The sequence below is a fragment of the Poromitra crassiceps genome (genome assembly GCF_964638095.1).
Source record: "Poromitra crassiceps genome assembly, chromosome: 17".
NCBI classification, from domain to species: domain Eukaryota; kingdom Metazoa; phylum Chordata; class Actinopteri; order Beryciformes; family Melamphaidae; genus Poromitra; species Poromitra crassiceps.
Genome location: NC_139635.1, coordinates 9,389,639 through 9,417,177, shown reverse-complemented (window position 1 = coordinate 9,417,177; position 27,539 = coordinate 9,389,639). Strand labels below are relative to the sequence as shown.

General features: G+C 42.6%; 1 protein-coding gene across 1 annotated transcript in view; it reads right to left on the bottom strand.

Moving 5' to 3' along the window:
- LOC310792190 (zinc-binding protein A33-like) overlaps window positions 1-15,556 on the bottom strand; it is a gene marked incomplete at its 5' end in the record, with an annotated part of 21,819 nt that extends 6,263 nt beyond the window's left edge. Inside the window, 3 exons of the mRNA XM_083653919.1 lie at window positions 839-885; window positions 11,336-11,486; window positions 15,097-15,556. Of these exons, the coding sequence (XP_083510045.1) occupies window positions 839-885; window positions 11,336-11,486; window positions 15,097-15,556 (658 nt within the window). The remainder of the gene's footprint in view (window positions 1-838; window positions 886-11,335; window positions 11,487-15,096) is intronic.
- Between the last annotated feature and the right edge of the window lie 11,983 nt (window positions 15,557-27,539).

Sequence of the window (27,539 nt, the reverse complement as noted above, 5' to 3'; positions counted from 1 at the left end):
GACCTGACAGAGTTCAGTGCCGAATTTCATGCTATTCGGCATAGCGCCACCTATTGGCAAACACAAAAAACGGTTTATCTCGGGAACCATTCGTCTGATCGACTTCATACCTGCCAACACGAGTCTCCTTATTTTTACCCCTCTCTCTGTGATTGGTCATTTCTCCTGTTCATCCCCTGATATAAATATATAGTGATACAAATCAAATGGCTGTAGCAGATGAGATTCATTCACATAATTCTGCCTTTTATTGAGTTTTTGGGGGTTGTTTTCTTTTCAGGACATTGGGGGCCAGATTGAGATTTTTGCCCATGTATGTTTGCCCCTAACTTAGATGATGGAGTGATGGAGTGATGGAGTGATGGAGTGACCTGATGGAGTGCAGTGCCGTTCATCTCGAGAACCATTCGTCGGATCAACTTCAAACTCGGGGACTGCGCTTAGGGGTACATGTTGGATTGCAGTGCTGAATTTCATGCAATTCAGTATAGCGCCACCTACTAGCAAACACAAAGTGGTGGTTTATCTCGAGAAGCATTCGACGGATCGACTTCAAACTCGGAGAGTTAATTTACAGTAGGGGGACCTGACTGACAGAGTTCAGTGCCGAATTTTGTGCTATTCGGCATAGCGCCACCTATTGGCAAACACAAAAAGCGGTTTATCTCAAGAACCCTTCGTCTGATCGACTTCAAACTTGGGGAATGAGCTTAGGGCGGCTTGACGGAGTTCAGGTTCTGGAGTTCTGGTTAAGCCTACAAAAATACATCATCCCTGCGGTACTCTATAGCTGATTGTGTTACTTTGTTTTCATGAATCAAACTAAATGCATACTTACATTTCCTCAGACCTTGTTTCAACCACTGCACTGCATCATGGTCCACACTGGAGGAAGAAACAAAATCAGATCAGCAGATTCTCTTTGATGATGGAAACATTTAAGAGGAAATGAAACCTTTGATCATGTGACTCTACTTCATTTGCATTTTACCTGAGAAAAGACAGGACAATGCACTGCGGTTGGGGGGGAGGGGCAGAGTACTACTTTAACAGGTTCTGATAAAAAACTTATTTGAATACGTTATTATTATTATCAAAAAGTGCCAGTAAACTAAATTTCTGTATTGCAGAACAAGTCAGTTTGATATTACTATTACAAAACTCCTTGTAACAGCACTGATACAGTGCCATTTTGATTTTGCCTGTTCTACCTGGTACAGTGGCCTGATAATGAGATTACAGAAGAGGTTGCAGGTTAGGCAAAATAACATCATTCATTATCTACTGAATGCTCCTCCTAGGACACATGTAGGAGGTAATGAATTCAAGGTGAACATGTTGCCTGTTGAGTTTAGGATTTAACAGCTAAAGCCATATGTATAACACAGTGGGCGAGCCCACCCCCTTTACCCTGAAGATATGGACGTCTTTGTTTAAGCTGTAATTCCTCGAATGGTCATTTGAGGCAGGAGTCAGAAGTCCCATCGTTCCTGTTAAAATGCCCCACTTTGTAACAGTAATTAAATATCTTTATAGTCTGGACCGAAACACGGTTTTGGTCTATATAGCTAATTTCACTTTTTCATAACATGTGGGGGGGGGGGGGGGGGTCATTTTTTATATAACTCGCCCGTTTGGAGTCAAATAGATAGATAGAAAAGGGGGTGATTGACAGATCGCCTGTCCAGTTAAACCGCAGCTTGCAGATTACGGACCAATAGCAGGCGGAGCTGTGGCTCTGGGAAACCCCCATCTCACGTACATCGTCAGATGTATGCTGACGATACGATCATATATCTACATGCAAAAAATAAGGCACAAGCTGCAGCAGATCTGTCAGCTGCAATGGTCAATATATCAAACTGGTTAACTGAGTCATGTCTACACCTCAATGTAAGCAAAACTGTATGTATGTTTTTTTCCAAGTCTGCAAACAGAGATCCAGACCCAGATGTGTTGGTAGCAGGGAGCAGTCTTGCAGTCGTGCAAGAATTTAAATACCTAGGCATAATAATAGACTCCCAGCTAACATTTAAAAAACAAGTTAAAAAAGTTGCCAACCGAATCAAATTCAACCTGGCAAATTTCAAATATATCAGGAACAATCTGACTACTGAGGCCTCAAAATTGTATGCCAATGCTATGTTTTTTTCACATATTAATTACTGTCTCACTAGTTGGACACAGACAGGTAAAACTACTTTAAAATCAGTAGAAACACTTTATAAGCGAGCCCTGAAAACACTGGACAAAAAATCTAACTCATATCACCACTGTAAAATCTTAACTAAATATGACTTTTTAAATTGGGAAAACATGATCAAATTTGCAGATATTTTACTTGTGTATGAAATTTTTCATGGTCTAGCCCCCCCTCCGCTCAAGGAATTCATTTCACAAATCCAAAATTCATCTACCAGAGCCTCTACCAGAGGAGACTGTAAAATTCCCTTGCTCCTACAGAGCAGCACATACCTGGAACACTATACCCGTAGAACTGAGAAACATCACATCTTTCAACTCCTTCTCCAACTCCATAAAACATTGGCTATTGAACATTCTACAACGGCATGAGTGAATACTGGATTCTGATTGGCTAGCAACAGTGGTAAATATGCCAACAATCTACAGTTCGGCTCCAACCGCAGTATCACTCCGCTCCCTGATGCTGACTCCGTTCCCTGTGCTGACTCCGCCCACTGTTAGCCTGTCAGTCTGCAAATCTTCAACAAGGAAATGGCCGATCTCTAACACAAGGAAATGTCCGATTTCGTAGTAACGTTTGATTTACTGGGTGGATTGAGTTTTGAGCAGTGGTTAGATGAAGATGAAGGTGAAGTGAACAAAGAACGACATGGTGAAATTGGGGAGAGAGAACTGGCTGAGCTTGAGTTGTCACGAGTTCGGACTAGCGGGAGGTCGGACTAGCGCCCGGACCCCGAACCTGGGACTGTCAAACAAACAAACGCCCTCTGCCGTCACCAGATATCAACACACCACCACCAAAACGGGCTGCTTTAGATAACTGTTTAAATAACTGTACTTTTTTTTTTTTTTTTTTTTTTTAACTCTTTATTTTGAGTTAACAAAAGTACATAGACTTACATCGACACTTGAAAGGAAAAGAAGACAGGGACAGAAAGAGACAAACAAAAACAAAACTGTCGCGGGGGGTTACGCTTCTCTGTTCTCGGGTCCTTCCTTTTAGTCCGTTATTGGATTCTGCTCGCCTCTTGCTCTAAAGGCAGTCCACTTTTCCCATCGGCGATCCAGAATCTTGGCCTTTGTTCTAATGCGAAAAGTCATTTTTTCCATGGAGTGAATCTCCTCTACTATGGCCAACCATTGATCTGCTCCTGGTGGATCTTCTTTGAGCCAATTCCTCGTAATGGCCTTTTTCCCCGCAAGAGTGAGAATCTTAAAGAGATAGAAGTCCTCCTTATGTATGGCCTCTTCTGTGATTAACCCAAGATATACAACCTGTGGCTCCCTAGGGAACTCGTAACCCAAGACTTCTTTTACAGTTTGACTAATTGTGACCCAGAAAGATTGTATTTTTGTGCAAAGCCAGAAAATATGAGAATGATTGGCGTTCACCACTCCACACTGTCTCCAGCAGGGCTGCTGTTCACCTAATTGTTTGTTTTTGATTTGAGGTGTGATAAAAAAGCGGATCAGATTTTTCCAGCCAAATTCCCTCCATCCTCTGGAGCTTGTTGAAGTTTGTTGTGTTTCGCATATCGAAAGCCAATCATCCTCTGACAGATTAATTCCCAGTTCTAGCTCCCATTTCGATTTAACATACAGTGAATTATTCCCATTACGGTTTTGCAAACTTCTATATAATCTAGAAACAGTTTTAGCTGGGGTTTGACTATATGCTCCCAAAAATACTTCAATCACTTCATTTCCTTCATCTGAGATTTGTTTCTTAATTTCTTGTTATAATTTCTTGTAATTTCTAATTTTGTGTCTTAACTGAAGATATCTGAGTAAGTCCCAGTTTTCTAGATCAAATTCGGTTTTACACTTCTCGAAAGACTTAAAATTGTGACCCTCCAATAGTGTGCACATGGCTGTCACACCCCTTTCCCTCCACCTTGCAAAGGTATTGTCCAATTCTCCAGGTCTGAAGCTGGGGGACTGGGCTGGCCAGATCAATAGTTTACTATCTTTTGCCAAGTTATATTTTTTAACCACTTCTTTCCAAATTATTAATGAGTTTTCTAGAATGTTGTTATCTCCCTTTAAAATTGCACGGACCTTTCCCCCTAGTAATGTCTGAGGTTGAACTTGCTCCAGACCCATCTCAATATCTTTCCATCTAGCCCGGTAGGTCGGAGAGCACCAACAGACAACATATCTCAGTTGAGCAGCATAATAATATTCCCTGATGTTTGGTAATGCCAGGCCTCCTCTCTCTTTTCCAATCTGGAGTGTCTTGAATTTCACCCTGGGCCTGGCACCTGCCCATATAAATCGTGATATCTGTTTATCCCACGATACGAACTGAGAGTCTGGGATCTTAACCGGTAATGATAGAAAGAGGTATAACAGCCTCGGCAACACGTTCATTTTGATCACCTCTATTCTAGAACTAAAATCCATAATCAGCGTAGACCATTTTAACCAATCCTTCTTTAACTTATTATTAATAATATTATAATTTGACTCATATATTTTGTTCTTGTCATGGGTAATTAGCACCCCAAGGTACTTAATTGAATCTGCCTCCCATTTCAATTTGTATTTTAACCTGATTGCTGTACTGGGTGAAAAATTAAATGCCAAAACCTGAGTCTTTGTAATGTTTAGTTTATAACCTGACATCTTACCATATTCATCTAGAATTGACATAAGCTTGGGAAATGTTGAGTTTGGATTTTGTAGGAAAACAATAATGTCGTCTGCAAACAGACCTATTCTATGTTCCTCTTTTGCTACAGTGACGCCCCTCACCTCTCTACTTTCTCTAATAACTTGAGCCAGCGGCTCTATGGAAATCGCGAAGAGGGCGGGGCTAGCGCAACAGCCCTGGCGAGTCCCTCTGAACAGTTTGAATCTATCCGTCAGATGGCCATTGATCTTTATTCTAGCGGTCGGGTTGTCATATAAGGCTTGTATGCATCTTATGAATTGATCGTTGAATCCCAACCTTTCTAGAACTCTAAACAGAAAAGACCAACTGACCCGATCAAACGCTTTTTCTGCATCGAGACTCACCAGGGCTGCATTTAGATGTTGCTTGTCCACCTGTTCAATGATATGAAGAGTACGTCTGATGTTATCTTGCGTTTGTCTGCCTTTTATAAACCCCGTCTGATCTTCATGTATCAAATCTGGTAAAATAGCTTCCATTCTCTTAGTCATTATAGATGTAAACAGTTTATAATCAACATTCAATATAGATATAGGGCGATAGGACTCACAATACTCTTTATTCTTCCCATCCTTTGGTAGGACCGAGATCACAGCCTCTTTCCATGATGGGGGAGCCTCAGCTTTGTCCAGTGTCCAGTTAAAGGAGTTCAGCAGGACCGAAGCGAGTTCCTCTTTAAAGATTTTATACCACTCATTTGGAAAGCCATCGCTCCCCGGGCTTTTGTTGGCTTTCAGCCTCCCAATTGCAGAAACCAGTTCTTCTCTTGTTATGGGATCGGTCAAAGTTTCATTTTGTATCTCACCTATGGACGGGAGGTCTAATTTTAGTAGAAATTGTCTAATGCTATCTTCATTTTCCAACTCAGGTTGCGAGTATAAGTTTTCATAGTATTCTTTGAAGATTTTCTGAATCTTTTCTGGCTCATAGGTAAGTTTATTTCCCGAGGGATCCCTAATTTTATGTATTGAATTCCTAATTTGTTGATTTTTGAGGCGTTTCGCTAAGATTTTAGTTGCCTTCGGTCCTGCTTCATAAAATGTCTGTTTTGTGAATCTCAATTTCTTCTCTATTTCATCCTTCCCCATATCTTCTATTTGCTTCCTTACTCCTTTTAACTGCTCAACCAATGCTTCATCTCCCTCTATTGGACGTTGACTCTCTAATTCTCTCAAATTTCTCTGTAGCTCCTCATATCTTAATTTCCTGAGCTTGTTCAAATATGCCGTTTTTGATATTAATTTCCCTCTCATTACTGCTTTGACCGTATCCCATACCAGGACTGGATTCACTTGACCATTGTCATTAACCTTTATACAATCAATGATTTCTTCTTGGATCTGCGTCACCACGTTTTCATTGTTTAGAATACTAACGTTCAATCTCCAAAGTCCATTTCTTTGCTTATCATTCAAATGTATAGTCAGATAAATTATATTGTGATCGGATATATCCGCTGTTCCTATTGAGCAGTCCATCACCCTATATCTATCTCCAGTATTCATCAAAAAGAAAGAATGCACCCGATGTGATGCTGAGTAATGAGTGTAATCTTTAACTCCTACATTTATGTTCCTCCAAACGTCAAACAAGCCAGACTCCTTAATTAGAATATTAAGATCTTTAGACCTCTGCGACCTAGGTTTACTTGTACTTGTGGTATCTTGGGAGTAGTTTTTTTTTTTAGTTTTTCGGCTTCGCCTCGTGCCACAACCCTGTACCAGTGGTAAATGTGCCCACAACCCCCTCCCTCTCGTGTTAAATTTGTTAAATCAAACATGCATTCATACTCCAGGATAGCATTTCTCGTTGTTTGTCATTGTTTGTCTGCTTTGTAGGGCATGTGGTTTTGTCTGTGCTTTTGTCCGTGCTTTACAGTAAACCAGGGGCTGCATAATTGTGCTTATATGCTTTTGTCTGTTTTTATGTGCTTATGTGCTGTTGCTCTGGCATGTATTGTATAGAATATGCTAATGTCATCTTGCATGTTCTTTTTATATGCTATTAATCTGCTTGTGCTTTTCTTCTTTTATATGCTTTTGTCTACTTATGTCTTCTGTACTATTGCATGTGTTTGTTAATGTTTTACATATAACATCAACCTGCCAGGGACTGCAGATGAAAATTAGCCTGTATGGCTAAATCTGGCACATTTACATGATGGACTCACGTGCTCATGTTAATTAATGTGCATTGTCCCTTTTCTTAAATAAATAAACAAACAAACAAGTGCAGAAGGACTCAACCCATTCCCTCCCACTCTGCTGATGAAATATCAAGATGGTGATGGCCAACGTTTGCACTCCACCAGTGAGAAGAAATGTAATGGGATAGCTACGTCCATATTATTTATGTCTATGGTATAACACCATTAATGGTAAGCAGCGGTAAGCAGCTTGAAGCTGTCGGCGACCCGCCTACAAACAACAGAAGAAGAAAGTATGTCGCACTGGTGACGCACTTTTTGTGGCGATGTTTACATATACCCCGCTAGTTGAGAGAAGTGGACAGACGTTTGATCATGGATAACGAAATGGATAACCAAATTATTCTGTCCTTTTTACTTGTGATCCGATGCATCGTGGTGGCACCTCAGTAGTTTTTGGATATTATCTCCAGACCTCGCGTCACCAGCCACGAGGTCCCCGGCCCCGGCCGCCTGCGGTTTGACGTTACCTTCCACAAAATTGAGGTAATCTTTAGCTAACGTAATTGCAAGCATGACATTTAACATGTCCATTTGTCAAATATTACATGAGGACTAACATTCTAGAGAATCAGAAGTTACGTGTTAATGTTTTTAAAATGTTATTGCATGCTGCACAGCATTGTGTTGGGTAAACAAATGCCCATTGATTAATAACACGTGTCGTTCGTTTATTCAAGGGAATGATGACCGTCGAGTGACAACAGAGGAACAGGATTTTTGGAAAATGAACGTTATTAAATGCTGTAACGTTAATGGTAATTCTCATGTGTATGGTTTATTTAGCCTACTTAATCTCTCCTGAGATTATAACGTTAACCTGTTAGGCTACTGTGCAGGTTAATACTGCTGATAATCAGTTGTTTCAACATCAGATATAACACAAGTCAAATGCCAACAGTTTTGAGACTGAGATATTTGTTTTGAACTATTTGTACGCATCTATCTGCCAGTGACCGGATAATTATATTGTTATTTGCTTGTTTTAATGCTTTTGTCAATAAACATTGCCAACAAATAGCCTTGTTGTTATTGTTATGTACTTCGGTAAATCATGTAGGCTACCTGAATGTATCACAATATGATCGCAGAAGGAGCCCATTAGTTGTCAGAGGCAGGTTGGATAAAATGATCAGATGTGATATAATAAAGATTGTTGATGTCGAGTGAACACGAACTATGACACGAACCGAAGATTGGACCAGACGAGGCACACCAACCGAAGATTGGACCAGAGGATATGACGACGGCCGAAACAACCGACCAGCAGCCTGCTTCAAATCAATGCTTTATATTTATTGAAATTAAATATGGTGATATCTGTATAAATTTGGCATACATTACATAGACTACACCATAACATATATTTCAATATAATTCAAACAACGGTTCCTTTCCCATACCATGGTGGGCTGGACTGTAGCCTACAGTAGGCTATTGCTGTGAAAAAGTGACTACACATTTGATTGTGTTAAGTGTTACACTATCAATAAATGTTTTCCAATGACACATTAGCTTGCCATATTCTTAACTGAGCTTCGTGGAATTAGCTCAAGACAAGTGTGTATCAGCTTAATGTCCAATACAGAAGAGCATGAAACAAATCTGCAAAAACTATATTTATTGAAATGTGATCGTCACGTTGTATAACGTTATATAGCCCAATTGGTCTGCCCATAACGTCACTTTACATGGAGGCTATGTAAGAAATAATTTGCATCTGTTAAACCAACATATATCTTCCATAATGAATTAAATCATAATCATAATGCTACAAAGACATGAGCTAATCACCACAGAACCGCACAGACCATTTTGCCCGGTATCACGGACGTAAATGTGTCCAGGCCACTGAGATGAATATGAATCTTTATTATATGTCGATGAACCGAGCAGCTCTGAGCTTCCATCAGCTAGTATGGTCGATGTGCTGGCTGGATCCCCTGCCCTCAAAAGTCCGATTTCGAAATAGGCGTTATTTTTTTATAAACTGGCCTCATAATGGGGATCTATAGCCTACAGTTATGTGTCTACTAACATTATTAAAAGATCATAAAGGTAATGCTGTTTTCTGACAGTTTGCTGCTTCTTCTTCTTCTTTTCTTTGACTTGAACGTAGGCGTAGTTGCTGCCCTCTTGTTGTGGACTCCAGTACTAAACATAGAGGCGTGCGCATGCCCAGTGTATGTAAAGCATCGTATTGCGGGCGTCTCGCATGAGCTAATATGGACGGAGACTGCTCGGAGCCTGCTCTAGTGTAGACTGGGAAGGCTTCAACTACGGGGTCTTTGAAAACGGCTTAGTGAAGATGTAGCCTAAGTCGAAGCCTCTGTTTCCTCATGTTTCTAGCCTCTGTTTATAATAACAAAGCTATGAAGTGGCAACTACATCTGACTGACATACAGTTATCCTCCCAAACTCCACTTAGAAAGTTGGAAAGCCCTCGTGGCTAAAGCCGCTTGCTTTGCAAGCTGAAGTTCAGTGGTTCGAATCCACCACTGGGTTTTAGCAATCTCTGTCCCAGCCCGGAGCTTCTTTACAGGTCCGGTACCATGTAACTACATACGAACTACAGTTAAATAGACTCACTCCACTTTACAGGTCCATTACCATGTAACTACATATGAACTACAGTTAAATAGACTCACTCCACTTTACAGGTCCATTACCATGTAACTACATATGAACTACAGTTGAATAGACTCACTCCACTTTACAGGTCCGGTACCATGTAACTACATATGAACTACAGTTGAATAGACTCACTCCACTTTACAGGTCCGGTACCATGTAACTACATATGAACTACAGTTAAATAGACTCACTCCACTTTACAGGTCCGTTACATGTAACTACATATGAACTACAGTTGAATAGACTCACTCCACTTTACAGGTCCGGTACCATGTAACTACATATGAACTACAGTTGAATAGACTGAAATTGAGCAATGCGGTAGTTCAGGCAGGCCACGAACGTCAAGCCCAGCTTAAACCCAGCCCACAGCTGATTAGGAGCTGATCTCAAACCCAGCCCACATCAGCTCAGCTGATGCCATTGGCTCAACTCATACAGGGGCGCCCTATTTAAACCTGCTTTACTCTGCCTGTCATTGCTGCTTCCTCTGCAATCCTGTTTGCAACCCACCTCCTCCCCAGCTCCTCCCTATGCTATATCTGACTTAAACAATGTCAATGATTCTGTTGTCATTGTTGCTCGCTCTGTTCTGTACCTGGAGGTCTTTTGCTGCTTCTTGCCTTAAGGCTATTCCACAGATTGTGGAAGGGCAAGGAGCTCCCAGAATCTGCTGCTGCTCTCCCTGCCTTAGGCTTTCCATGCTTGCTGCGTGGAAGGGCAGGGAGCCTCCAGAACAAAGCCATACCGCCAAATTTAACTTATGCAAATAAAAGCTTTAAATTTATCTAAAGTGGTGTTGTGTTTTGACTAAAGTGGTCCTGACTGAAATGTTTTTTTCTCTCAACAATGGCTTACTTTTATTATGTTATTTTTTATTGTAGTACATCTTAGTAAAGGGCGGTACATAGTCCATGCGCGCTTCCAACCGCGAGGGCCATGCGGCCAATATGACGTAATTACGGTGGGGGCGAGGCCACCGCAGCCGTAAACGCGTGTCGCCAGATTTTTCTAGCAGCGCACCGCACCGCTCTGCTTTGCAGGGAGACAATAGATCCATGGGAGAGTCAAGAAGATAAATGAAATGAAGAAGTAAGTAGGCTACACTGAGCCATGTTTTGACCACATTTCTTGACCCATGTGGAAAACTTTGATTTCTAACTGTTCGTTTTTAGTCATTTCAAGTAATGTGCTGTGTTGAGACAGATCTAGGCCTATTTACATTCAATAAAAACAGGATTGGCGATTCTATTCATGTGCTGATACAATCGTTTGAGAGTGAAACCGCAGTCTACTGAACATAATGGCATTCCATTGACTTTTAATTGCGTTTCATTGACTTGATCATGGGTCATTCACTGTACTATGTAAACAGCTGTGCTCTGAGCAGCACTCTGAGTATGACCCCGTCTGTCCCAGCGCAGGGTGCGCACGCAGTCTGCGGAGCACCGCCTCTCACTGCCCGCATGGAGTATGTCCCGGGCTTAATACACAAAGCTCTGTGTAAGTGTCTATTTTCATTGTTTCATGTCCTCTTTAATATTCCTCCTCTTCTCAATGTGACAGAGAAAATGTGTGTGACTCTCAGCCTTCTAGCAGATGTTGTCTCTCCGTACCTGAGAGAGTCCAGTCTCCAGTGTGGATCCTCCAGCAGCGACACTGAGGCTCCTGGATGATTGTAGCTCAGGTCCAGCTCTCTCAGATGGGAGGGGTTGGAGCTCAGAGCTGAGGCCAGAGAAGCACAACCTTCCCCTGTGAGCAGACAGCCTGACAGCCTGCACACGCACACACACACACGCTCGCGAGCGCGCGCGCGCGCACACACACACACACACACACACACACACACACACACACACACACACACACACACACACACACACACACACACACACACACAGGTAAGTACATATATGATAATATGGTAATTGGATTACTAAATGTGACTTTGATTACATGAACCATATTGACTGACCCCTATGACTATCATATTGATTTATATCGTATCGCCCAGCCCCATTATAGTGTGTGTTCTGCTCTCTCTTCTCCCCCTCCCTCCCCTGTTCTCCCCCCCCTCTCTCTCCCTTCCCCCATTCCCTCTCCTTCTCTCCCCCTCCCCCTCTCTCCCTCTCTAATAAAATATTGTCCATTCTCTTCATTGATAGTGCTTAGCTAAACTTAGACATATTATCTGTAAAACCCTCTGAGACATGCTTGTGAATAGGGCTATACAAATAAACTTGAGTTGACTTGACACACACACACACACACACACACACACACACACACACACACACACACACACACATACATACACACACAAAGATACACACATACAAATAGACACACCTGTGCACACATGCACAGGCACAGAGAAGCACGCGCACGCGCGCACACAGACACACACAGCATATTGCATTGTTGTATCTTCTTCACTGATGTATAGTTTGTAGTACTGGGTGATAAAACCTAGATTTAGGAAAGATTGATGGATTCAATATTTCATCAGTTCCTTCACTGTTTGATGTAGCTTCAGTTAAATCAATATTCCATGAGTTTCAACATGGATTTATTTATTTGAAAGGCAGAATATAATCTACTGACCAAGACCAGATGCAGCTGGACCAGTTTGTAGTTCAGATTTCCCTTCTCTTGTCTATGGAGAAAATTAATGGGGAATTCTCGTCTGGGGTTGGAGACCTCACGTGACTGTTGAGATCTATTGTGGCTGGGGGAGCTTAATTATTTACAGTGGGTGCTCACTTAAAAAAATATATATATATAAGAAATAATAATAATAAGATTGGCAGTAGCATATGCTATAGTAAAAAATAAATAGAACCATTCATATAGACTGCACTAAACCACACCAGTGGACTGAGTTTGACAACAGGTGTTTTGATACTTTTAGCTGGCTATATACTAGCATGAGAAACATTTACCATTTTGTCATTTCATCCAGAGGAAGTGGCCCCACCTCACATATTTAAAGATATTAAAAGTCTTAGTACAGAAATTGATTTGATGACTAATTCAGGGCCACCTTTAATAATAACCACCATTGTTTATTTAAACTTGAGGATCTCCTCCTAGCATGCAATTGCAATTTCTGTTAATTGAATTTCATTTTTTAATGTTATCAAATCAATTAGTAAATTGGAGATGACTAGTCAAAGTGAATCTATGCATTCTCCAATCAACTACATTCATCTTCCAGGCATTTCTACTAGAATCTCTTTAATAACCGTAGCAAACAAAATTGGGCCTGAAAGAAGCACATCTACCACTTCCCACACAGAGGTTGTGATCTATAACAAACTGGATGGGAGAATGTGCGCATCTGTGCGTTAACTTTGATCCATGCACATTTTGGAGACAGTGGAAACAGCGACTGGGGTGGCAAAGCTAAAATAAAGCAAACAAGCAAATAATTTCCAGGCCGACTCCACAACAACTTACCACTATAATAATAACAACCTATAATTATTGTTGGAAGAACGTCTAGGCTACAACGAAATGTGTCTTTGTTGCTTTATTAGTTCCAAAGCCGATCTGCTGTGAATTTGTCTCAAATGAAGCTTAGGTGAAACTTCAGACCAGAAAGACCTTTGTTTGTTTCACACTAACTCATTCCCCTCTTTCCTTTCAGCTGCCCTGCATTCAACTGATTAGGGGAGCGTTAGTGATTTTTCTAAACCAATCACAGTTGGCCACATCTTCCCATTCAGCCAATCTCAGCCTTAGCGGCAACCTTTAAAAACTGCTCTCTTCTCATACACAGTCTGCTGTTATTTCAGTATGATTGCTGCAACCCTCCTCCACCCCATTCTCCTCCAGGGGTCTCATCTATCAAACCTTGTGTAGAATCCCTACTAAAACCATGACTAACCTGTCCAGTGACTATCTACTCCATCCAATCCGTGTTTCACCACCCAGTATGATATCGTCTTGCAAAGGTATCCCACACAGACGTAGTTATGTAAACAACAAAATGGTTAAAAAGTAAACAAGACAACTTATGCAAATAATCTGTACCAACCCTGACACTTCTTTAACTCCAGCGCCCCCAGTGGTTTAGTGCAAAGAGAAGTCAGTGAGAAGTGTGCACAGGCGCACCTTATCCTACACAAACTACATTCCAAAGCTGAAAAGGCCAGACTGCTGTCCAACTGAAGCGCACAGTTCCCCTCTGTTGGTTGATTAATTTGTCCTGTTGGAAAATGCTTTGCATCTGTTGTGACAAGCAGAGATAATTGTTTGCAGTGAATGTGTTTGGGAAAGATATGTAGCCTATGGGTTGTAAAAAAGATGTTTTGAATTATATCTCCTGTGTCAATAAAGTCTGTTTTTGCCGTTCACACCTCCCCGCCTCAAGTCATTGGAAATGTTTAGAACTTGGAACAATCATATTCTACCAGTCAACACTCAAATCTTCTCTTCTTCTTTAATTAATTATTTAAATCCATGTGGTCATGAATGGGCTGTTAATGGTCATTTACGGTATTTATGTATTTATTTCCTGTCTAGTTCATTTGCAAAAACATTTAAATCCATTCTTAAAATTAGCCCAATAGACAACACGCTGATATGGCATATGAAAGTGAAAAGGATTAGGTGAAAGTTGTAGGCCTAATTGTGATCTACAACAAGAACAAATATTAAAAGTAAAATACAAACAAATATATAAATAAAATTGAAGCATATAGACCCAATAAAAGGCAAGATAAACAAACAAGGTTCAAGGTTCAAGGATATTTATTGTCATTCCAAAACATGATACATGGAAGGGAACGAAATACGAACTCAAGGTCCTGGAGGATATATCAACTAGGATATCATAAATCATATCAGAAAATATCATAAAAACAACTGAGTATTAAAAAGGAGAACAATATAAAAACAACAGAAAACAACAAAATACCTGGTGTAAGAGCAAGGGAACACTTAAGGTGCAATGTGTTGGCTCAACATAGGAGCCACTTAAGGTACATTTTGTTACGCTCACAGCTTGGCGGCATTAAAGTGCGATGAATGTGGCAGTAGTTCATTTCACAAGCAGCAGTTTGGATATATACATATATAGATATAATACATACCATGTACTATATTATTAGATACGTAAAAAATGAGGTAAAAACTTTATAACAAGTAGCAGCAGTACATTACACGAGCAGCAGTTTATATATATACATATATAGATATAATACATGCTATGTACTATATATAAATGATAGTATATATGTATATAATTAGATACGTGAAAATTAAATTAAGCAACGTTGGAGTGGTTATACATTGTTCATAATTCTCACAGCCACCGGAAATAAGCTATTCTTGAGCCTGGCGGTTCTGGCCTTGATGCTGCGTAGCCTCCTACCAGAGGGGAGAGGGGCAAACAGTCCATTGGCAGGGTGGGTGTAGTCCTTCATGATTTTCGCAGCTTTACTCCTGCATCTGTCCCGGAAGATGTCACTGATGGTTGGCAGGCTGCAGCCAATGATCTTCTGTGCGGTTTTGACCACACGCTGCAGTGAGTGTTTATCTGCGGCAGAGCAGCTGCCATACCACACAGTGATGCAGGATGTGAGGACGCTCTCCACCACACACCTGTAGAAGGAGATGAGGACTGGGGTGCCGAGGCCAGCACGCTTCAGCCTCCTCAGGAAGTAGAGGCGTTGGTTGGCCTTCTTCACTGTACTTGTTGTGTTCAGGCTCCATGTGAGAGTGTCGGAGATGTGCACTCCCAGACATTTAAGACATGGGACAACTTCGACAGCTGCTCCCCCGATGATAAGGGGAGGGGGGGTGGAGCTGGATTTTCTGAAGTCTATTATCATCTCCTTCTTCTTCTTCTTCTTCTTCTTCACAACCCCTCATAGGCTAGACTTGTAGGGAGATGCTGCTGCTTCATCCACAAAACTGCATGTCAATGTAATAAAAAGAAGGAAGAAATAGGCTATCAAATAACATGTCGGTGATGTCAGGTTATGGACGTGATCGCGATGGGATGCATGGGGCAGATCCCCGTGCGTAATCACTGTGGCAACTGCTGGTAATGGGGAATTGCGTGCAGCTGTGTGTGCAGTCACTGATACAGTAGGTTAATCTTTTTTTTTCAACACAGTCATAGGACTTCTAGTATGGATTCTACACAAGGTTTGATAGATGAGAGCCCCGGTCTGAGATGTCCAGAAGCCCTTCTCAGTTCTCAGAATTCATCACCACCACCAGGTCTAGACTCCACAGGGGGATATCACGGCTTCACTACCCCCTTCATAATTACAATGACGTCGCGATAATGTTGTGATGGAGAGTCTAATCGCCAAAGATTTTGAAGATTTCATAATTGTTGAACATTTCATAATCATTGTTCACATGTAATGAAATCATTGCTTGTGTTAATAAATCATTGTTAACTACATTTAGATAGTAGTCTTTCCTGATTGAAGTACTGTAGCCTACATACATGACCGTCTTTTAGCAGAGACTCAGGTTGTCACAATTAAATCCAACAGATTCAAAGTGTTAATAGACAATTGGACTGGATGTCTCCAAGTAATAATGATGCGTGATGCACACTGGGCGCATTGGAGACACGGTGTGAAGAGCAGCTGTCCTCCTCTTCACCCCGGTCACACACACTGTCTGATCTGACCCAGAGTCAGAAAATGAGAATAATGTCTATGGGCCCTATCGTTGCATCGGCGCAGTTTCTAGGCCGAGCGGCAGGCGCAGATCAAAGCAGTGGGCGTGGACAGGCGCACTTGATATCGTCGTGCTGGCGCTAGATGCAGCCCAAAGCATTACAACCACGCCTTTTAGGCATAAAATTATGCACTGTCATGCTCATTGGATAAGTGCAATAAACGAATGGCACGCTTGCCTTTTTAGCTCCAATTCCACTGGTCCCGCAAAACCAGACGAAACCCAAGCCTCTGATCCCCCCCCCCCCACCTCCCTTCATCCCGTCTGTCTCCATATATCGGCTATTATTCCATATTATGATGCTTCTCAAACCAATCTAACTGCAGTTTAAATAGGCAAGCATGTAAATACGCTACACTATAGCAATATCAAAGTGAAAATAATGTTCTATGCATCAGCTAGAAAAATATAGCCTATTAGATTGGTGAAAGTTTGTCCAGAAAGATATCATTTTCTCTCGCCTGCTGCAGGAAGGATGATGCACATAAATATAGCCTACATTATGTCAAGTCATTGCATAAATGTGTTTTTATTGTAAAACTAAATGTGAAATAGGGCCAAGTTATTGGAGGGACATCACAGTATAGCAGATGCCATTAGAAGCGCGTACCGAAGCGCGTTCCGCTGTTACTTCTCTAAATCACGTTAACTCGACAAGGGGTATATATAGGCCCAGGAGGACATATATGTTTCACATAGGGTGGTGTTTTCATTTCGATGTTTTATTTGGTCCAATATTGAAATGTTGACAATGGCAGGCTGTGTTACCATTACACATTAATTTAGAACTACCTTTTATATCTATTTTGGCTCATTTGGTTGCTATTTAGTAGCGAAATGGAGAAACACAATGCATGCTGGGAACTCAGAGAGAGAGAGAGAGAAGGGTGACAGAGAAGAGGCAGTGAAGGCACAGAATAGGCCTGCTTTTCAAAAGCGCAAAGCGCTAAATGTACGCCAGGTCCCAAGATATCACTAGGCTGGTATTTAGCGCCGACACGCCCACTTTGGGACTGCGCCACGCCCATTCGGCCTAAAGCGCATTTGGCAGCCTAAAGCCTATTGCTATCTTGCCGAAACAGGCGCAAGGCACGTTTTTTTGCGGTTAAGGCCCGTAATAGCGCCGATGGCCTGTGGGAGAATAGAGCCCATGTGTCTTTGATTCACATCAAATGAAATGCTGAGTGCGAGGTTTGTTGGATCTACTTCGAAAATGGCTGTTTCCAGTAACTTTGGATTATTATGTCATTGCGTGGTTGAGTAGGCCTACACGAGTCACAACATGTACATGTCATTGGCGTAGCTACGGGTGCGCCTGGGTGTGCCAATGCCACCAGCTGGCACACCCAAAAAGAATGGTAACGCTTTAGAATACAGCCCGCAAATAAACATGTAGTTATAGTATAACTACGGGGTACAAGGAGTGTAGTTATAGTATAACTACGGGGTACAAGGAGTGAATTTAAACTTTAACTAGAGGGTAACAAGATCTGTAGTTATAGTATAACTACGGGGTACAAGGAGTGTAGTTATAGTATAACTACGGGGTACAAGGAGTGTAGTTATAGTATAACTACGGGGTTCAAGGAGTGAATTTAGACTTGAACTAGAGGGTAACAAGATCTGTACTTATAGTATAACTACGGGGTACCACACTGTAGTTATAGTATAACTACGGGGAACAAGGAGTGAATTTAGACTGTAACTAGAGGGTAACAATATCTGTACTTATAGTATAACTACGGGGTACAAGTAGTGAATTTAGACTTTAACTAGAGGGTAACAAGATCTGTACTTATAGTATAACTACGGGGTACCACACTGTACTTACAGGGTAACTACGGGGTTGCGGGCTGTATTCTGAAGCAGGGGACCAATTCTGTACTTATAGGCTAATTACGGGGTACCACACTGTACTTACAGGGTAACTATGGGGTCGCGGGCTGTATTCTAAAGCAGGGGACCAATTCTGAACTTATAGGCTAATTACGGGGTACCACACTGTACTTATAGTGTAACCACGGGGTACAAGGAGTGAATTTAGACTGTAACTACAGGGGAACAAGATCTGTACTTATACTTAAAGTATAACTACGGGGTACAAGGAGTGAATTTAGACGGTAACTAGAGTGTAACAGGGTAAACCTGTGGTACTGGTATCAGCTCATTATACTTGCCTTCACGTTGGGTGTCATTGATTTTGGGTGTGTTTTGGTTTGCAGTGACTTGGTGGGGTGTGTGAACTTGACTTTGGACTTTACTTTGGCTCTGGTGTGATTGGGAGTAATTGAAGGCAGGTGTGTCTGGGTGTGCCTCCACTCACTGGTCTATAAATAGCCACACGCAGCAAATGCTTGTCACTCATTATTCTGTTTGTGCTCTGTGTGCAGGTATGGTGTTCAGCTTTATTGTAATGTAATGTTGTGCTCGACTATTCTTCTCCTGTGTGCTCTTGACTTATTATTCTGTTGGTGCTCTTGACTCATTATTCTGTTTGTGCTCTGTGTGCAGGCCAGGGTCAACCACGTTCTGCTGCGGTCAACTGACAAACCTGCTCCTCCAGGCTGAAGGTGTTGCCAGCCGACGCTCTGTGCTACACCAGAGTGTGTTCCCCAGCCACTTGAATGGGGTAACCGATTGAGGACTGGAACTTATGCAGCGCTGACCCTGGGCCTAACCACTCCCTACGGCCTCCCTTGCACTTTATTATATTGGACTGTTGCCCCGCTTAGCCCCCTGGCTTTTAACTTTATTTTAATAGTGATACAATAAAAGTCTTAAACGTTCCTCTGTCTTGTTGTTCTTTGCCCCTGTTGATACTGGTTGGTCAGATCCAGAGCCTGTTACAATTGGCGTTGGTCGGCAGGATCTGGCAGCCAGAGTCTTTAGTGGGCAAAAGCAACATGACTGATCTGAATGAAGCACAGCCTGGCACAAGTAGTGCAGTGCTGAGACCAGTGGGCATGTTCCCTATGCTCAACATGGCTACTACTAAATTTAAAGGGAGGGACTCAGATATTGGCCTAGGGGAATGGAAAAGTAACCTTCAAACAACATTTGTTTTGCAAGGTATCCCTGCAGAATTTAGAGCTGAATTGACACTGTGCTGCTTAGAGGGCAAAGCAAAAAGGGAGATTTTAATTCTACCATCAGAGAAGCGCAACACTGCTGATTAAATTTTTAGTGAACTAGAAAAGTTATATGGGGACAAAACCAGTGCCTCGGTCCTGCGCTCTCAATTTTTTAATGCCCGTCAAGAACCTCAGGAAGACATCAGCTCGTTTGCACTCAGATTACAAGAACATTTTCTTCGACTAAAGCGGAAGGATTCAAGAGGAATTAATGATGACAATATTCTGCTCAGAGACCATCTGATTGAAGGACTGAGAGATGCTGCAATCAGAGGTGAATTTAGAACCAAGATTTTACTCGATGACCAATTGACATTTGAGACAGTTAAAGCGGAGCTCGTCTTAAGAGAACATGCTTATGGAGAAGCAGTAGAGCAACTCCAGTGCTTTGCCACTAGAGGGGAGCGATATGCTAATCACCGTAATGTTAACGATCTGGAACAGATTACTGAGTTAAGAGATGAAATGAACAAACACATGACAACACAGTTCAACGAATTATCTCAGTCTCTAATTAAGGAGATTAGGTCAGAACTACATCAAACTACGCCAAAACCATCTGATTGGAACCAGCAATACCGACCCCTGTCCAGGGGGGGGAGTAGGCCCCGGACCAATTCAAACAGGTATGATCAACAGGGCACCCCCATTTGCAACAATTGCTCCCAGCCAGGCCATATAGCTCGCTTTTGTCAAGGGAGAGCCAGGTCGGCATCTTTAAACTGAAACACACCACTGTGGCGGCCCAGACGGTGGGATGTTTAGATGCCAATGGGCCTCAAACTGAAGATATGGGAAAATTGATTGGAAGAGTCCCTAAAGTTGATATCTGCCTTGACCACGCTCCATTACAATGTATTCTTGATACTGGATCAAATGTGTCCCTGATGAGAAACAGCTATTTTGTGAAACACTTTGGCAATAATGGCATGATGCTAAAGGACGCCAGTAGTTGGCTGGCACTCGAGGCTGCTAATGGATTGGATATTCCATGCCTGGGCTATGTATTATTGCATGTTAAAGTGGGGCAAGTGGAACTCCCTGAATGTGGCTTTTTGGTGACTAAAGACCACTGCTTGACTGACTCTGAAGGCGTTCTTGGTATGAACATTATTTCACGCTGTTATGGAGAGGTGGGTCAGCAAAAGCCCTTACCCCACCTCTCCACTAGTGAGTTTCAACAGAGAGCCTGGGCCATGGCTTTCAAGATGTGTGCCAGACAGGCACATTTTGCAGCCCCGGATGGGTCCATTGGATACGTGCGCACCATAAACCGCTATCCCATACAGGTTCCTGCTCGGAGCGAGCTGTTGGTGTGGGGCCGCACCAAGTCCGGAGTAAATGGCAAGGACTATCAATGCCTGGTGGAACCTCTAGAGGTGGGTGAAGTCTTAATTGCTCGAACTTTATCCACAGTCCAAGGGGGGAAGGTCCTAATGAGAATTCAAAATATCAATGACTCACCATTGTACCTTTACAGACATCAGAAGTTAGCTAAGACTTTTTTCATTGATCCAGGAGATGTCATACAAGAGAAAGATGTGAGTATGACCCGTGTTGGTGTAAACACTGTTCGAGTGGGTATGGGCCAAAGTCAACCCCAGTCTGATGAACAGTGTGTTTTTCCTGATGTAATGGGTCCCCATCTGTCCCCAGAGGAGCGAGAGAAATTGCAGGCTTTGCTGTGTAGACACAAAGGAGCTTTTGCTGCGCATGAAGAGGACTATGGGTTGACGAACACCATACAACATGTGATCCCCACAGGCAACGCCCCACCTGTGCGGGAGCGCTACAGACAGATTCCACCAAAAATGTACCAAGAAGTGAAGAGCTTGATTCAAGGTATGTTGGACTCTAACATCATTACACCTAGCTCCAGTCCGTGGGCTTCTCCAATTGTGCTAGTTCGCAAGAAGGACGGGACACCTAGATTTTGTGTGGATTATCGCAAACTCAATTCAGTGACTCATAAAGATGCGTACCCACTCCCACGAATAGAAGAATCATTGGCTAGCCTCGGCAATGCAAAATATTTCTCCACACTTGACCTTGCAAGCGGATATTGGCAGGTGGGAGTCTCCGCTGCAGACAGAGAGAAAACTGCCTTCACTACACCTATGGGTCTATTTGAATTCACTAGAATGCCCTTTGGTTTGTCAAATGCACCAGCTACATTTCAAAGATTGATGCATACATGTCTGGGCGAACAGAATCTACAGTCTTTGCTGATTTATCTTGACGATCTAATAATATACTCGCCAGATTTTGAAACTCATCTGGCCCATTTGGATACAGTGCTTAACAAATTGGCTGAACATGGCCTGAAATTGAAGCCCAATAAGTGTTTCCTTTTGAAACAGGAAGTGCAATATTTGGGACATCGGGTTTCAGCAAGAGGAGTTGCCCCGGACCCGGATAAGATCACATGTATCAAGGATTGGCCTGTGCCAACAACGACCAAACAACTGCAGTCGTTTCTGGGTTTGGCAGGCTATTACCGCAGATTTGTGAAGGACTTTTCAAAAATAGCAAGCCCATTAAATCAAATGATGGGAGCAGCCCACGATCCAAGGGAGAGTTTGTTTCATACTAAATGGAATCAAGTATGTGATGATGCCTTTAATGCCCTAAAAATGGCCCTTACCTCAGCACCAATCTTGGGTTTTGCTGATTTTAACCTCCCTTTCGTTCTGTACACAGATGCCAGCAACCAAGGCTTAGGAGCTGTACTGGCCCAAGTTCAGGACGGGAAAGAGAGGGTAATAGCTTTTGCTAGCCGGAGTCTAAGCCCCACAGAGAAAAATGATGAAAATTACAGCTCCTTTAAACTTGAATTCTTGGCTCTGACCTGGGCCGTGACCAAAAAGTTTGCAGAGTATTTACACTGTGCTCCTTTTGTTGTGTATACGGATAATAATCCCTTAGTGCACTTGAGCTCAGCTAAACTTGGGTGTTTGGAGCAAAGATGGGCAGCACGCCTGGCAAGTTTCCAATTTGAGATAAAGTATCGTCCAGGACGTATTAACCAGAGTGCAGATGCGTTATCCCGATTTCCACCAGATGCAGCAACCTGGGATGCAGAGGAAGATAGGGAAGGGGTGGAAATCCCCTCCTTCACACACGTCGGAGCACTCGTGGCTAGAGCAATGTGCGTGGGAGCAGGAAAGGTCAACCAGGAAAAGGTCCCTAAAGTAACAGTTGGTGTGCCCCTGTACCCTGAGCGTACGTCATCCCAGTGGTCTAGCCTTCAGACGGAAGATCCAACCTTGAGCAAAGTGTGCTGGTATCTGCAAAGGGGTTATCGGCCAAACAAGCAGGAGAGACAACAGGAGTCCAAACTGGTTCTACGCAGTCTGCGACACTGGGAACGACTTTCCCTGATTGAAGGAGTGCTGTGCCGTACAGTAAGGGACCCCAAGGAAGTCGACCCTTTGATTCAACTCATGGTCCCGGAGGGTGAGCAACAGCTTGTATGGCAGCTATATCATGATTATGCAGGTCACTGGGGCCCAGAAAAGACAATATCTCTAATCCAAAAAAGATTTTTTTGGCCTAATTTAAGTACCGATATTACAAACTGGTGTGCCCAATGCCATAACTGTGTCTTGCGCAAAGCTGCTACTGCTAAACCAGCCCCTTTGATCCCAATTCAGACATCTGCCCCCATGGAACTGTTGTCTGCAGACTTTCTGTCCATAGGTCATCCAGAAGACCCCTATCATAATGTGCTGGTAATGGTAGACCATTTCTCCAAATTTGCCTGGGCAGCAGTCACCAAAGACCAAACAGCAGTAACGACAGCTAAGGTACTATGGAACAAGGTAATTCAACCCTTTGGTGTGCCTAAACGATTTATGTCCGATCAGGGCCCGAACTTTGAATCCCAACTGATGCATGAACTGTGTGAGTTGTATGGCCTGAGGAAAAGCCACACTACGCCCTATCATCCAGCCGGAAATGGAGCATGTGAGAGACTAAACCGGACTCTTTTGGGGTTGCTGGGCACCTTGGGTGAAGAAAGAAGAAACTGGCAGGAGCACCTGCCTGAGATGATTCAGGTATATAATAATACTGTACACAGTTCAACAGGATATTCACCACATTATCTCATGTTTGGAAGGCATGGATTTCTCCCACAGGACCGTTTGATGGGCCTCACAGACAATTTGAGCTGTTCCTCCACCGACAACTGGGTGAAGTGCCATCAGAAACGACTGCAGTATGCCTTTGAGAAAGCCAGGCAACACAAAGACTCAGAAATGTCCAGGCAAAAACAACATTATGACCGGAAAGCAGAGGCCTCTCCATTGCCCCCTGGAGAGAGAGTATTCAGGATATGAGAGCAAAAGCCAGAGGTAAGCTTGCTGATAGATGGGAACAGCAGCCTTACCTGGTAGTGAAGCAACCTGACCCCGAACTACCAGTGTATGTGATAAGGAAAGAATCTGGCAACCTTGAAAAAGTGGTGCATCGCAACCTATTGAGGCCCTGTTCACTACCACTGCAGCAAGGTGCACAGAGCATTAGACCACTCATGGATACCCCCACCCAGAAGGCCCCAAAGACTTCCGTAACTTTTCCACAGACATGCAGAGCTCCTGTGGGTCCGCCCTGGGTCGGGTTTTGGGTCCCGACTGGAGCCGTTCCAGAAGTTGGACCGGAGGCGGGAGACAGGAGTCGCACCCCCTCGGAGGCCAGCCCCAGACGGTCGATAAGGACCAACCGAGGACAGCCGCCACAGAGATATCGAGACCTACACCAGTGACCTTGCCGCTGCCGTGACATCAGTGTGGCCATTGGGACAATGACCGTTTCAGCAGGGAAGGGTGTAACAGGGTAAACCTGTGGTACTGGTATCAGCTCATTATACTTGCCTTCACGTTGGGTGTCATTGATTTTGGGTGTGTTTTGGTTTGCAGTGACTTGGTGGGGTGTGTGAACTTGACTTTGGACTTTACTTTGGCTCTGGTGTGATTGGGAGTAATTGAAGGCAGGTGTGTCTGGGTGTGCCTCCACTCACTGGTCTATAAATAGCCACACGCAGCAAATGCTTGTCACTCATTATTCTGTTTGTGCTCTGTGTGCAGGTATGGTGTTCAGCTTTATTGTAATGTAATGTTGTGCTCGACTATTCTTCTCCTGTGTGCTCTTGACTTATTATTCTGTTGGTGCTCTTGACTCATTATTCTGTTTGTGCTCTGTGTGCAGGCCAGGGTCAACCACGTTCTGCTGCGGTCAACTGACAAACCTGCTCCTCCAGGCTGAAGGTGTTGCCAGCCGACGCTCTGTGCTACACCAGAGTGTGTTCCCCAGCCACTTGAATGGGGTAACCGATTGAGGACTGGAACTTATGCAGCGCTGACCCTGGGCCTAACCACTCCCTACGGCCTCCCTTGCACTTTATTATATTGGACTGTTGCCCCGCTTAGCCCCCTGGCCTTTAACTTTATTTTAATAGTGATACAATAAAAGTCTTAAACGTTCCTCTGTCTTGTTGTTCTTTGCCCCTGTTGATACTGGTTGGTCAGATCCAGAGCCTGTTACAAGAGGGTAACAAGATCTGTACTTATAGTATAACTACGGGGTACCACACTGTAGTTATAGTATAACTACGGGGTACAAGGAGTGTAGTTATATTATAACTACGGGGTACAAGGAGTGTAGTTATAGTATAACTACGGGGTACAATGAGTGTAGTTATAGTATAACTAAGGGGTACAAGGAGTGTAGTTATAGTATAACTACGGGGTACAAGGAGTGTAGTTATAGTATAACTACGGGGTACAAGGAGTGTAGTTATGGTATAACTACGGGGTACAAGGAGTGTAGTTATAGTATAACTACGGGGTACAAGGAGTGTAGTTATAGTATAACTACGGGGTACAAGGAGTGTAGTTATAGTATAACTACGGGGTACAAGGAGTGTAGTTATGGTATAACTACGGGGTACAAGGAGTATAGTTATGGTATAACTACGGGGTACAAGGAGCGTAGTTATAGTATAACTACGGGGTACAAGGAGTGTAGTTATAGTATATCTACGGGTATCAAGGAGTGTAGTTATGTGGAAGTGTGCTCGTGTAAACCCTTTGCATAAAGGTGGTGATCCACTTGACATTAATAACTACAGACCTATTTCAATTATTAATAGTATAGTTAAAATATTTGAAAAATTAATCTTTAATCAATTATCCCAATATCTCAATGACCATCACATCCTGTCACCATTCCAATCCGGTTTTAGATCCAACTTCTCCACAACCACTGCTCTGTTAAAATTTACAAATGATGTATCATCTTCATTGGATAAAAACATGCTTACAGGTGCTATATTCATAGACCTCACTAAGGCATTCGACATGGTTGATCACTACCTCCTCCTTGACAAACTTTATGGAATCGGTCTCTCACAGAGTTCCTTATTTTGGTTTAACTCATATCTCCACCACAGACGTCAGTGTGTCTCTATTCATGGCAATCAGTCCGACTTCTTGATTATGGAAAAAGGCGTACCCCAAGGTTCATCACTAGGTCCATTGTTATTTTCTATTTTTATTAATGATCTTCCACACATCTGCTCTAATTGTCATATTCACCTATATGCAGACGACACTGTGATCTATTCCTCCAATATTGATACAGCACAAATTCAGACAGCTCTTCAGACTGATTTTGACGCTGTTCAAAAATGGTTTTCTTCCAACAAACTTTTACTAAATAAGAAGAAGTCCTACAGCATGTTGTTTGGCCCCAAATCTGATTCTCTGCTTGTAACCAATAATTGGTCAATCACTTTCTCAGATGGGACTCCACTTGAGAAAGTGGAGGAATTTAAGTATCTGGGCCTTTGGCTTGATTCTCATCTTTCTTTTAAACCCCATATTGATGCAGTAATTAAGAAAATAAACTGCAGCCTTGGAATTCTATATCGCTCCATCAACTGCTTCACTTTTCATGTCAGGAAAATAATTATTTCACAACTGATATTTCCAATACTTGACTATGCAGATGTTGTCTATCAGAGCGCCTCAGAGGCTAATCTTCGAGCTCTCAACGTAGTTTATAATAGCCTTTGCAGATTTGTTCTGAGGTGTCCTTATAGAACCCACCACTGTCATATGTATGAGTCACTTAACTGGTTAATGCCTAAGGCTCGTAGGCATTCACACTGGCTGCAGTTTGTTTTTAAATGTATTTTCTTTAATTATCCCTCATACTTAAAAGAACTCTTAATTCCATTTAGATCATCATATAGTCTCAGGCATGCTGAGCATCCATTCTTTTTCGTTCCTAGAATTCACAAAGAAATTGGACGTCGTGCATTTAAATTTAAAGCTCCATCTGACTGGAACAATTTGCCTACATCACTTAGATCTATCACATCTTTTCATTCCTTCAAGGCATCTCTCCTCACTTATCTTCAAACAACCTGCTCCTGCTTCTAATTATGTTTGAAATTTTGAAACAACTTGCTCATGATACTTCATGCATGTAATTTCACCTTATCTGGGTATGTGTACACTTACATTATCTATTCTCACTGTATATATTATGCTATCTTTGGGGACTAAGGGGTTGGGGAGTGGCTAGGCCTGGGAGTGCTGCTTATGTGTATGTATGAGTGTATTTGTATGTTGTTTGTTTTATGTAACACCTGTCTTCTTTCTGTATATTTGTGCTAAGGACCCCCTCGAAAACGAGATGGTTCATCTCAAGGGGTTTATCCTTCTAATAAATTTGAAATTTATGGTATAACTACGGGGTACAAGGAGTGTAGTTATAGTATAACTACATTGATGGTTATTGATGGTTAGGAACATTGATGGTTATGGTCATATGGTCCTATCTTAATATTCCTCTAAATCTGGCTTGAAAAGGCCCAAAAATGTTTGGGCGGCGGCCGCCACCAAATGGTTCGCCACCTGGCACACCCTCTCTTTCTGTGGCACACCCAATGTGCCAAGTCTGGCTACGCCAGTGGTAC